We start from the raw sequence: 13,170 nt of genomic DNA, 5'->3' as shown, positions 1-13,170 counted from the left end.
ATAGATGGGACACAAGCCATATTTACGTGTTATAAATACATGTGGGATGGGTTTGGAGGCTTAGCAGAAAGAAACACATTCTCATTAATTTCCAACTTGTGAAAAGTAACTGCCTGAAGCAGGGAGGCCTTTGTACTCAGCAATCCCACCCACCATTGAACCCAATGGCTTTTGACTATACACGATTTTGGCTTTAGGCGAAATCCCCAGAATGCAACACAATACACACACCATGTAAGTTACAAGCTTGCTGTTATGACCAAGGTGTGGAATTCTGCCTGGAAACAAACTGGCAAACTGCAGATATCACATGATAGGTGTGATATCGCCACAGAGATGTGAGTAGCCATAACACTGTGCTACTCCGTCTCACTTTAACAACTTGTCAGCTCCCTCAGTTGGGAAGATGCGTAAAAAGGCAAAAGAGCCTTGCCTTCCCTACCCACAGTCAAATCCAGCTGTGTCTCCTAGGCCAAGGCTTTAAGACGAGCAGAGCCAACTGGGAAGAGAGAAGAGTTTAGGGGGCGGGGAAACTTTTAATAATTTTATAGGTTAGTGTCTTTATTCCTCAGTTTGATATTTTTACATGGTTTTAATGTATTGTAATTTTGCTGTTATTTTTACTTATAATTTAGTAATGATTTAGCAATGAATTGTCGATAGTGCCTTTCTGTCTATTATTTGTTGATAATTTGAGAGTTGATTTTATTGTATAATGGATTATTGAAGATTACTTTATTTGATATAAATTGGTTATTTTAAGCCATAATTTTTATTATGATTTGTATTGATTTGGATTATCAGGCGCGCAATCTTGTATATTTTGTTGTTTTTTTGATGTTGTAAGCCACCTTGTGTATAGCAATGTCGAATATATGGTAAACAAATTAAAAATTAAGCAAAATTGGGAAAACTCCCACGCAACAGGGAGTTACTAACATTGTTGCTGCTGTGGTCTGGACCAACTGATGCTTCTGAAATCTCTTAAACGGAAGCCCCATATAGACCATCTTGCAATAATCCAATTTGTACATAACTAATGCATGTGTCAGGGGACGCAGGTGGCGCTGTGGGTTAAACCACAGAGCCTAGGACTTGCCGATCAGAAGGTTGGCAGTTCGAATCCCTGCGACGGGGTGAGCTCCTGTTGCTCGGTCCCTGCTCCTGCCAACCTAGCAGTTTGAAAGCATGTCAAAGTGCAAGTAGATAAATAGGCACCGCTCTGGCAGGAAGGTAAATGGCGTTTCCGTGCGCTGCTCTGGTTTGCCAGAAGCGGCTTAGTCATGCTGGCCACATGACCCGGAAGCTGTACGCTGGCTCCCTCGGCCAATAAAGCGAGATGAGCACCGCAACCCCAGAGTCGGTCATGACTGGACCTAATGGTCAGGGGTCCCTTTACCTTTACCTTAATGCATGTGTCACTATTATTTAGAAGCATTATTACCATGTAGACAAGAATTTGAAGATCATGCCACACAAGTATTAATAGACTTGCAGTCGTGCTTTAGTTTCCACTGCCAGGTTGTTCAGGTGGTATCACAAATAACAAACCCATCAGCTGTAAACAATGGAATAGTACTAGACAAGTTTTTGAGAACTGGAGAGAGATTAGATATCTATCTGCGTGTGTCGCTCATAAACCTGCTATATAAGCAGTTACCATGTAAAATATTAACAGCTTCATATACCTCAGCAAAGATAATCTCATTCCTTGCTTTAGATTTTTAAAAAAACATTCCTTGACCAATTCTCCCTGGTTTACAGCATCGTTAAGGGGCAACAAGGTGTACTCTGTGAAGAACGCTGCACTCTTAAATGTATTTTTGCTTTGCCTCTAAAACACCTTCCATTCTAATTAGGGAGCAAAGCCTTTCATAAAAGTTAACATGGAATCTACATGCCTAAGGGCAAATTTATGCAGTGACAGAAACATTTGCTTAGGAGTAAGTTTTGCTAAAATCCATGAGACTGCTTCTGAGCAAATGTGTTCAGAACAGATGTGTTTCATTTAGGCAGGAAAAAAACTGTCCTTAAAAATGATTTCAAATATGTTTAAAATAAAGCAACCTTAAAAGTATATTTGAAAATAGGGGTGCCAAAATTGTGCCTCTCTACTCTGCCTCGGAGTGGCTAGGAGGGAAAGCAGTGAGGGGAGGGAAGCAGGAAGTCACTGGTGGAGTGCAAAAGGTGACAGAAAGCAAACTTTTTGAGTTTCTGGTCCATGGTCTCTCATATACCTCCTTGCCAAGGGCACAAGGGAGCCTAGGTGCACCTCTGTCCATAGCCAGGATATCTTGAACATTATACTCCCTCATTTGATGGACTGTCAATTATTCTGTGTGTCTTCCTTTCATTATTGACTTACGCACTTCTCAATTGACGAGGCTTTATTTTTTGCAGGGAAATGTTAAAATACGCGGTACACAGTCATGTCTGCTTTTCCTGAACCACAGTCATTTTCAGGGTTGCATTATCAGCATTACAGATTCTGGCCCACACTTTCTATTTATTTGTGCAGTGAATGTGCAATTGGTCCTAGCTACTTAAAAGTAGAAGCAGGACTCCGGCATACACACAGGCACACATGCCTACTACATTCTCTTACCATTTCGCAGTTGTGATGGAATTTCCTGCAAATTGTGCTGGACAGGCAGGTAAGGAATATTCACTTAGCAATGCTCTGCCTCAGGTTTTACAGACCAACAAATACAAAATACCCTATGCCCACACATGTCGTCATCATCATCATCATTCAGCCCAGCTGATTTTGCAAGATGTGTTGTAAACTTTTTCTGTGATCTGCTTATTGGAGAGGCCCAAAGCAGGAATGATTACTCACTTATTGCAGCTGAATACCTCCCTCCCTGCCTAGGGAAGGCCAAACAACCTGGTCTCTTTTTCTGCTGTTGAAAAACATTCACAGCTGTGCCAAATTAAGTGTAAAATGCTGGCTGTAATCATGGGAGCATTTTACACCTATTTCAGGATGCCTTAGGGGCCCGAGGCAACAAAAAGCAGGCCTCCCTTAGAGAGATCAGTTGCAAGACAGATTTTTTTTTATTAAGTCATATTCATGGGGGGGGGGGAATGCTTTCAGGTTGCCTCGCAAACTTGCTCTCAATCAATTTGTAGAATCATAGAATTGTAGAGTTGGAAGGGACCCAAGGGTCATCTAGTCCAACCCCCTGCAATGCCAGAATCTCAGCTAAAGCATCCATGACAGATGGCCATCCAACCTCTGTTACAAACCTCCAAGGAAGGAGAGTCCACAACTGCTATTATTATTATTTATTGAATGTATATACCACCCTATACCTGGAGGTCTCAGGGCAGTTCCACTGTCAAACAGCTCTTACTGTCAGAAAATTCTTCCTGATGTTTAATCAGATCAGAATCTTCTTCCTTGTAACGTGAAGCCATTGCTTTGGGTCCTACCTTCTAGAACAGGTGGCTGCATCTTCCATGTGAAAGCCCTTTATATATTTTAAGATGGTTATCATATCTCCTCTCAGTCTCCTCATTTCCAGACTAAACATACCCAGCTCCTTCAACCGTTTCTCATAAAACTTGGTTTCCAAACCCTTGATCATCTTGGTTGTTCTCCTCTGCATACATTCCAGCTTGACAATATCAAATTGTGTGCCCAGAACTGGACATATTAATCTCTAATCTCTATTACATGGGATGTATGTCCTTTTGGACCATTTTTATCAGCACCCTGGATGTACATTTACAGGGAAGACGGGAGAGGGATGCATCTGGAGGCCCAGACCAAACCAGTGTTCAGTCATTCATTCCTGCGTATAATCAGCAGAAGATGCTTAACCTCCCCAAAGCTCCACCACATTGGTTTTATTTATATTTCTTGAAAGTGCAGTAACTCTTTATTCCCTTTCTGCATTTTTGATCATTTTAAGGTGGAGAACCACTCTTGGTCATTAATAAATCCAGTGGCCAATCCACACTAAAATATTATTTGACTGCTCTCAATTGTTTGGGAGAAAGTGACCCATGCCTTTCCCTTTCAGCATTAGCAATTTGCCTCAATGAACAGTTTGCTATTAGTACCGACAACCCTTAACTACTTGGAACCAGTTTACCTATAGGATCACCTTACTCCAGGCTTCCTCAACCTTGGCCCTCCAGACGTTTTTGGTCTACAACTCCCATGATCCCTAGCTAGCAGGACCAGTGGTCAGGGATGCTGGGAATTGTAGTCTCAAAACATCTGGAGGGCCGAGGTTGAGGAAGCCTGCCTTACTCCATATATACTGGGTGAGGGGGGCATTGTTACTATGGTATGTATTTTTGTGTTTTTATATTGCAAACTGCCCTGTGATCCTCCGATGAAGGGAAGTACAGAAGACAAACAAACAAACAAAACATATACCCACTTGACCATTTCAATCAGTGGGACTGGCACCATTACAGGGGCCACAGAATACCCGTTCCACATTTGTACAAAATTAATATTTTAGTGTGGCACTTTGGAACTCTCTGCCTATTGATATCAGGTGGCTCCCCTCCTCACAGTTCTGTTTATCCCTGTGTAAGTTATGAGGCTTACTGTACTTCAAACTGCATTCACTCACAGGAAACCAGAAACACAATTAGAGACGAGAGATGTTTAGGCATGTTGCTTTAATTCTCCTTCAGTCCATCCTTCCCATAGTGACATCACCATTGTTTCAACACTTTACAGTGGTACCTTGGGTTACTGACGCTTCAGGTTACAGATTCCGCTAACCCAGAAATAGTACCTCAGGTTAAGAACTTTGCTTCAGGTTGAGAACAGAAATTGTGCGGTGGCAGCGGGAGGCCCCATTAGCTAAAGTGTTACCTCAGGTTAAGAACAGTTTCAGGTTAAGAAAGAACCTCCAGAATGAATTAAGTTCTTAACCCGAGGTACCACTGTACTTTAGAGGAGTAAGGTAACTACTCCAGCGTTTAAAATGCTTAGCATGTCCATTTAAGTCTCTCATACAGGATATCAAGAAGCAGATGGCTGGAAAGTGAGAAGCCTCCTGCAGGAGGAGGTATTTGAAAACTACCATCCATTCCAGCTACTCTGACTCTTCATCTTTTTACATGCCGGCAGAAGCAGTGGAGCAAGCCAATCGGGTGCCTGGGGTGGAGCATGTGACCTGCGCCTTGGGGTGGGGCCAGTCGCCCACAGGGTCAACCGGGGCAGGACACTCCGCAGGGTCTCCGAGGAGTCTGCCTGCCTCCTCCTGCTCAGCCGCCCTACAGCTGGGGGGAAGGCAGTGGGCGGACCGTTTGGGGTAGCACAGAGCCTGCGGGCGCCCAAGCCACTGCATCACTCCCAGGAGAGACACATGGCTCGGGCGTGCTGCAGGCCTCGCGGTGAGTGCCACCTGGCATTTTGTCAGTCCCCTCAGTGGTGACACCCAGGTCACCCCACCCCCCCGCCCCCCTTCTTCTGCCCCTGGCCAGCAGTGACATCGTAAAAGACACAAGAATGCTGCTGTTGCTAAACAGGTGGTGTTGCCTTAAGCTTTGCAATGGCAAAAACTCTGTTGGTTTGTTTGTTTTTAAGTCCCACCCCCCTTAAAAAATGGCTTTCAACAAAGTACATACACTACAAGTACACACACCAGCTGCAGGCAGAATCATAAAATGTAGACTAGACAGCACATACTCTTAACATTTGCCAAGGTTCTCTTTTCAAACAGGAACGCTGGTAGGCCAGCACAGCAGCTTCTTAAAACAAACAAATAAAGGACGACTCATACATCAAGGATGCCAACAGAGAACCGCTTTTGAGATATGTAACTGGTAGATGAAAACTGATCTTAAGATGGGGTTGCAATTCCACTTCAATAAGTTTAAATCCATATTTCTTTTGAAAAAAGCTAACAGATATACTGCAATATATATATTTCTTTATTTACATAACTAGTGATAATTCAGTGCCACTTAACGTAGTGACACTGTATACAGAATCCAGGCCCTTTCCTGGTTCTTAGAGCTAGCGGTCCATTAAACCAAGTTGTGTGCCATATATAGGAGGAATTTGTGTCCACATTGCAGTGAATACCTATTTAAAATACTGTTTGAGCCATGAAGGTGTTTTCCAAGGGTGCGGTGGGGACCTGTGAACCAACTGATGTGATTTGACTCCCACTGATCAGAAATTATGGGAGTCCAACATCATAGGAGAGGGGCTGCAAGTTCCCCATCCCTGGTCTCTTACTCTGATAGTCTGTGATGCACCCCTTCTAAAGACATCTGGCTTATGCGAGACTAGGACCTGTCAACTCAAGAGAGTCCCCAAGTCAGCTAAGTTCCCTTGAAATACAGGCGGCCATCTTAAACATGACATTGACACAAGAGGCTCAGGCGGTTAAGTTTAGCAACAGGGTTTAAGGACCAAGGAGCTTCTAATTGCCTTGCACTTTGTGAGCTACGGACGGGAGTCATGTTTTTAACAGGGTGCCCTTTTTATGCAGCAATCTTATCTTAAACCCAAATATAGAAAGCTCAGCACAGAGTTCAAAAGGCAAGAACACAGCCGCATGATAAAACTACTGTTGGAGCTTCAAGGATTGCTGCCTCAGCTCCAATGTTAGTTAAAACGCCTGTTTCCCCACCCCTCAATTTAAACAGCCACAAGATGGCACAGTAAATATTCACATACTGATCATCTCTCCATTTGGAGAGCTGTGCTCCAGAACTCCCTACCTAGCCAGAGCTCTATTTCACCCTACCAACTCCTGATTTTTTTTATAAGTACTGCGCAGTGGGATCCATGTGCAGCAGTGCTGCCTGAAAGAGGCCCATTACATGCCATTGCCTCAGCCCTTTCAATAAAACTCACTTCCACATGGATTTGTTTGTGTGTAGCATCATGTAAATCCATCCTTAGGGGTATTCCTCCTGGAGGTATATGTAGACAAGAGCAGGGGCATAGAAAAGCCAGCTATGGCTCTCTGTTTTGCAGTGCTCAACACCACTGATTAGAATCAAAAGAGTGCTACAGTAACTCTGAAACAGTTAGTAAAATCTTTAGTGCATACATTATTCTTAGCTGCTAAGCAGATCATTCCTGCCCAGACCATGTGACCTGGTTTTAAAAATCCCTTTAGTTTTCACTGGTCTTACCCAGTGGGGGCATTCTTTGCACTTGTGTGCCCCCGCGAAGATGATGATGACATAGCCATGGATTTGTACTGATTTCAAAACTGACCACAGTTACTCGTTTAGAGGAGCTGTTTGCTGACTATCCAGAAATACCTGTTTTTGGACCACAGATGCAACCACAGTTGGAAGCAAGCAAGTATTCCAGTGGTGGTTTTAACACCACCTTTAAAAGCAGTTACATCATTTATTATAATTATTATTTTAAACACTGAAGTGCATCCCCTGCTACCTTTTTTGGGGCAGGAAAGGAGCGAAATACAAAGTACTTGTCCGTGTCACTCATTTAGGATGGTTTGTTCCATCACGTGGTTCTTTGGTCGGGTCCTGCCAACTCCTGGACCATGAATCCTTTGAGAGGAGCCCACATTTAGAGAGAGCACCTTTCATTTTCAGGTAGCTCGCATGATTCACAGCTGAGCTGTCTAGCCACATAGCTGTCACCCGAGAGAACACTTATGTTTTCTGGAGACATTCCTTACATTTCCCCTTGCCAGCGGCTAAGAGGCCTCCAAACATCTCTTGGGAAGCATAAGTCATGTACACAAACCCATCTTCATCTTTGTAATCCTTGTAGACTTCTGCCAGCGTTAGAGACATGCTTGCTAAACTCTTGTTGTTTACCAGCATATAGAAAGCTTGCGTAGAACTCAGCGCCATTCTGCTTCTGGGTTAACAAAGAAAAGAGAGGGAAAGTCTTTAAAATGTGCAAGTTGTTTCATGCTATGCCAATACAATCCTAATCCAGTAATCCACTCAGTGATTTTGTATCCTTGAGAATACTTTATAACTTTATAACTTTATAATCTTTTATTGGCAGGCTTGACTCAAGGGAACACTGTTTTCACACCTACAGAAGAAAAGTGGGCTGTACGATATCAGAGTGACACTGGGTAATTGACAGGTGGGTAAATTCCTCCAGTCCATCAAGATGGCCCAGCAAGGGTGAGGGAACCCAGAATCTGGCTTTTTGGAGAAATTTTTACAGCTTGTGTAAGTTTTGCCACTGAAAACTGGGGTGCTACTTTTACTCCACATGGCTGGTGGTAAGCAAACTTTAAACAAATTCCCCTTAAATAGATATTTAAGACAATCCATTAGGAATTGGGAAGGGGGAATCAACCATCATAAACCCAGTTGTGCACATCAGTGACCATTCAGACAAGTTTTGGGACATTTAGATATTCAGAAAGGCCAAGTGAAATAGTAAACAAGTTGATTATAGAGGCCTACATTGTTGCGAAGCATATATAGTTCAAATTATTCCAAGAGACATGTTTCCGTGACAGTTTCCCTAGGGTCCATCAAGTTATGGATTGAGTGGGAAAGTCATGTGCAGCATTGACCTCAGCTACAGAAACTGGTAGCTAGATGTCCTTTAATACATAGCCACAAATGATACAAGATGGAACAAACAAAATCCATTAAAGAAAATCCTCTCCCTAATTTAAGCTCATCACTTTTGGGAAAGTTTTTGCTTACTGTAACTCCTGATCTTTACATTTTGTCAGCAGTTTAGCTTGAATGTTCAGTGCACATAACATTGGTGCAGAGTCAAAGATGAAGTTTAATAAATTTGTATCCCATCCTTCCCCCAAGAAGCAAAGAATTATATTCGTCTAATAAACCATGGTTTACTGGAATGTGCAAGCACTTCTTCTTCCCCTTTATATATCCATTCTCTCTTGCACTGCTGTTAGTCAGATTTCAGTGTTTGTTAAAGCACAGTTTCTAGTTACATCCAAGCTATGTCAGATTATAAACCGTAGTTTGGAACCAGAACCAATTCTGGTTTATAAGATTAAAGCCACAGTTTCTCAGTTTGAATACAACAGGAAACTTTGGTTTAAAACCCCCTAAAAGCTTTTTAATTATGGTTTAATTATGGTGCATGAAGAAAAGAGAAGGGGATAGCAGGCAGGTACAACGATTATTTATTAGACTGAGACAGTAGCATCTGAACAGGGCTGATTTGTGAAGTGGTTCCAAGATTCATAGTTTAAGCAAGTATTTGAACCTAGACTTATTGGTAGTAGGACAGTTAGCTGGTTTCCAGAGGTTTATAGAAGTGTCAGACCCAAATACTTACACAGATTATCTATATCCTACAGCTAGATCAGCAGAAGAAAGGTTTAGGTGGTAAAGGAAATACCTAAAATTATGACAATTCCTAGCCTTCCAAGAGGAACACACCAGAAAAAAGGAGACATTTCTAGGTGGTAGCAGAGTAGTGCAAAGTTACTCCTTCCCCACTGTCTAACTGAAACAAACAAATATATTTTATAATAATAATAAATAATAATAATTTATTATTTAAACCCCGCTCATCTGGCTGGGCTTCCCCAGCCACTCTGGGCAGCTTCCCAAAAAATATTAAAATACTGTAATACATAAAACATTAAAAGCTTCCCTAAACAGGGCTGCCTTCAGATGTCTTCTAAAAGTCTGGTAATTGTTGTTCTCTTTGACATCTGGTGGGAGGGCGTTCCATAGGGAGGGTGCCACTACCGAGAAGGCCCTCTGCCTAGTTTCCTGTAACTTGGCTTCTCGCAGAACGATGTTGGTGTTATAAACACACACATTTAGTCTTGTTTTTAAAAATGTAGTTTTTAGGGAAACCAGCAGACGCTGCTCTGCTTCCTCCCCCCCCCCCCGGCCCCCCAAAAAAGCATCGCAGAAAAGTTTAACATACTAATTTTCACACAAAGAAGCCAGTGAGTGGAATGTTTCTTGGGGGGCAGAACACTGGATACGTGCCAACTTCATCAGCTACTATTAAGAATGTACAGTAACAAATTATATGGAAACAAGCTACTACTGACATATTGTAGGATAGGAATTGTAGCATAGGAAAGCTATCCTACAAGATAAATCCTAGAAAAATCCTAGTACTCTGTTTGTATTTCACTCCACCTTGGAAAGGTTGTGAACTGAGAAGGCAAACAACTGTATCAGTCAGAGAGGTCAGACCACTTGCTTAGGACCAAGGGCAGATTGCTGAAACGTAGCACATTTCCTAAGCTGACTTCAGAGAGGCTGTAGCTCAGGGCCACTTCTGACGTTACTTTTCTCCACTTGGATTCTGAAACATGCTGGAAAGGTGCAGCTACAAAATGCCCACGATCTTTGTAATGCACAAGTATTTAGAAAGCATGAGTCACATCTGCGCTGGGTCTCTCTCACAAAATTTACAAACTGCTGCCTCCTGTCTGAAGCTCCAAAACAGCAGAGTAAAAAGGGCTGAATGTGACGCAGTCTGGGTTTGAGCCAAAGCATCTCAGGAAAAATGATATTGTGCAGCGAGGGCTGGGGAGGGCAGTCTGTGGCCCTGGACAACTGCTGCGAACCTTAATTAGCTAGACTTCATCATGCAGGCTCCGGGGGTGCCAACTTGAATAAAATACTGTGGGGGCCAGGTAAGCCCCGCCCTGCATAATTGATCACATGATACAGTGCCCACACATACACACTCACCATTTGAATAAAAATAGCCATCAACTTGGGGGCCCTCAACCCCTTTCAAATATTTTATTGTGGGGGCCAAAACCCCCACAGCCCTAGGAGTTGTTTCCTATAGCAGGCTCCTTATATCCCCAAGACAGAAGGGTTACAGACAGAGAAGGCTTGGAATACTATGACTCAGATGAAACAGAGACATGCACTACACAAATAATTCTGTGTGCCGTAATTATGGTTCTTGAACTGTTCCCCCCCCCCCCTTATAACAAACAGTTCTCGAAACTGGGGAGGATTTAAAAGCAGCTTGCAATATGTCTAAGGGACACAGGTGGCGCTGTGGGTTAAACCACAGAGCCTAGGACTTGCCAATCAGAAGGTCGGCGGTTCAAATCCCCGCGACGGGGTGAGCTCCCGTTGCTCGGTCCCTGCTCCTGCCAACCTAGCAGTTCGAAAGCACATCAAAAGTGCTTACCTTCCGGCAGGAAGGTAAACAGCTCTGGTTCGCCAGAAGTGGCTTAGTCATGCTGGCCACATGACCCGGAAGCTGTACACCGGCTCCCTCGGCCAATAAAGCGAGATGAGCACCACAACCCCAGAGTCGGTCACAACTGGACCTTGCAATATGTCACAAGTAATCAATTTTTTCCCCAAATGCTAGCAGAACACTTTGGAACCTGGTCTCCAAGAGGTTTCATCAGCAGATCTGGGTTTAGAATAAATAATCCGAAGCCTTGCTAAAAGATTTTCTTATTTTTAAAATCTGGGAACTACAAGCTTCTTCTTCTTCTTCTTGTGTGTGTGTTTTAATCACCATTGATACAAACACCGAGAATATATCTCAAAATTTTGTGTGTGTGTGTGTGTGCAAGGGGGAGCGGGCAGTAGGAAAGACAACATTAATCTAACAGATTTCTCACCACAGCCTTGTGCAAACAAGAAGGAATCATTTGCAAGAGAACTCAAATGATCTGAGTCCCATCAAAGCATGGAGGGGAAAAATCACAGAAATGTGCTGAGTAATATAGTACATATTATCACATAGTTTCCAAGTTCTTTCAGAAGTCTTGCTGCAAAAATAGATTAGCAAAAGAAGCAGGCAGAGGAGCAGGGAGAGTCAACAAAATTAGAAGCCTATCAAGACCTTGCTACATACCTGATGATAGTTATAAACTGAGTCATGGTCAGCTCCTGAGGCACAAGAAACTTGGTTTTGTCTAGCAGGGGAAGGTACTTATCTTTCTGGTACCTTTCAACAATAACCTGTTTTTAAGAAAGAAGGAAACAGATTTTAAAGTGAAGTAGCAATAGAGCATGCTACACAATAGTACTCAAGAACTAGGACGAGCAATTCTAAGCACACTTCCTGGGCAGAAGGATCCATTGATGCCAGTGTGACTTGCTAGTGACTAAATAAGCACAGAATCCTCGATAATTTGAAAATGTGCAATTATCAGTAATTGGCAAAGGAAAAGGAAACAGAATAGATACTTACCGGGACTTTTGTTGGGAACTTCCCTCGTATGCCTGCAACTTCTTCAACTCGGGTTGCTATGCAGAAGAAAAGCAAGGATCAATTGTCTGTATTTCTGCGTGCCCAACCCTGAACACACTCGGAAGCATATGTCATTGCAATCAACAGGCTTTTGAGTGCAATCTGTAGCCTAGTCCAAATCAGTAGCTGGAATCCCATAGGCTTGATACACCTAGACTTTACCCTGCTCCTAGAGCCCACCGTGCCATCCCCAACATTATTCCAGTTGATCTTATTTCCAAATAAATGTGCAGCCGGATTGGAGTCTGGTCGGTTAGTAAAAGGCTCCGCCTGCAACAACTTACCAAAACTCTTTCTTTGTTTAAACGGTCTGACATGCTGGCAGCTATGTAAAGGCTGCATTTTCCCTTTGGAACGCAGGCTGCCTTTTCTTTTCCTTTTTAACCGGCGACTCCTGCACCGGATCAGCTGCCGTCAAAATGCACCGTTCTTAAAAAGAGCCCCCTTATAAAGACCTGCTTGTGACATCAGCCTCGTTCCTTGCCCTACCTCCCCCCATCCCCTCCATAAGCGGTGAGGGGTGGGGTCAGGCTGGCCTCCGCAGGGTTAGGGAAGGCGGCAGCAGCAGCAGCAGGGTGCCTCGCGGCCAGAAGAAGGCACCGTTTCTAACCTACAGGGTGGGGAGGGGTCTCTGCCCCGCGCGCAGCGCATAGCTTCTTTTACGCGCTGTGGCCTGTGCTGCTGCCGGGCGCTCTTTGGTTTAGATCTTCTTGGGGATAGTTTGCTGTGTGACACAAAGCTCGTGTCTTTACAAAATAAACCCGTTGATCCACGCTGCAACCTGGAGGGAGGGGAGTGCTATTGAACCCAAAGGGGAGAGTTACATCTTAGTAAACTTAAAGAGGATCGGGCTGCAAGTCCAGCAGCTCGTTGCTATTTGCTGCGCTTTGCAACGGTGCAAGGAGATCTTCTCCTTCAGATTGCTTTCGCGTGGGGAAGGAGGGTTACACAGCTGCATGCATCGCTTGCTTCCTCCTCCCGTGCCGCTACCGTGGCTGCTG

At 43.6% G+C, this 13,170-nt stretch overlaps 1 protein-coding gene across 1 annotated transcript; it reads right to left on the bottom strand.

The window, feature by feature from the left end:
* Nucleotides 1-7,151: 7,151 nt before the first annotated feature.
* Nucleotides 7,152-12,934, bottom strand: MAP1LC3C (microtubule associated protein 1 light chain 3 gamma). The gene is made up of 4 exons (XM_079971446.1): nt 12,454-12,934; nt 12,110-12,165; nt 11,771-11,877; nt 7,152-7,825 (listed from the first exon to the last, which is right to left on the bottom strand). The coding sequence occupies exons 1-4, from the start codon at nt 12,509-12,511 to the stop codon at nt 7,615-7,617; spliced, it is 432 nt and encodes a 143-aa protein (XP_079827572.1). The 5' UTR covers nt 12,512-12,934; the 3' UTR covers nt 7,152-7,614.
* Nucleotides 12,935-13,170: the final 236 nt, after the last annotated feature.

The sequence above is a fragment of the Podarcis cretensis genome, assembly GCF_951804945.1.
Source record: "Podarcis cretensis genome assembly, chromosome: 3".
NCBI classification, from domain to species: Eukaryota; Metazoa; Chordata; class Lepidosauria; order Squamata; family Lacertidae; genus Podarcis; species Podarcis cretensis.
Note: the sequence above shows the minus strand (reverse complement) of the source record. Positions and strands in the feature narration are given on the sequence as shown.

Excerpts from the sequence above, each read along its gene's own strand:
- MAP1LC3C (XM_079971446.1), bottom strand. The coding sequence starts at position 12,511 with ATGCAGCCTTTACATAGCTGCCAGCATGTCAGACCGTTTAAACAAAGA. Across the intron at positions 11,878-12,109 it reads AGTTCCCAACAAAAGTCCCG|GTTATTGTTGAAAGGTACCA; the intron begins GTAAGTATCTAT and ends TCTTAAAAACAG. Across the intron at positions 7,826-11,770 it reads CAGTTTATAACTATCATCAG|AAGCAGAATGGCGCTGAGTT; the intron begins GTATGTAGCAAG and ends TTGTTAACCCAG.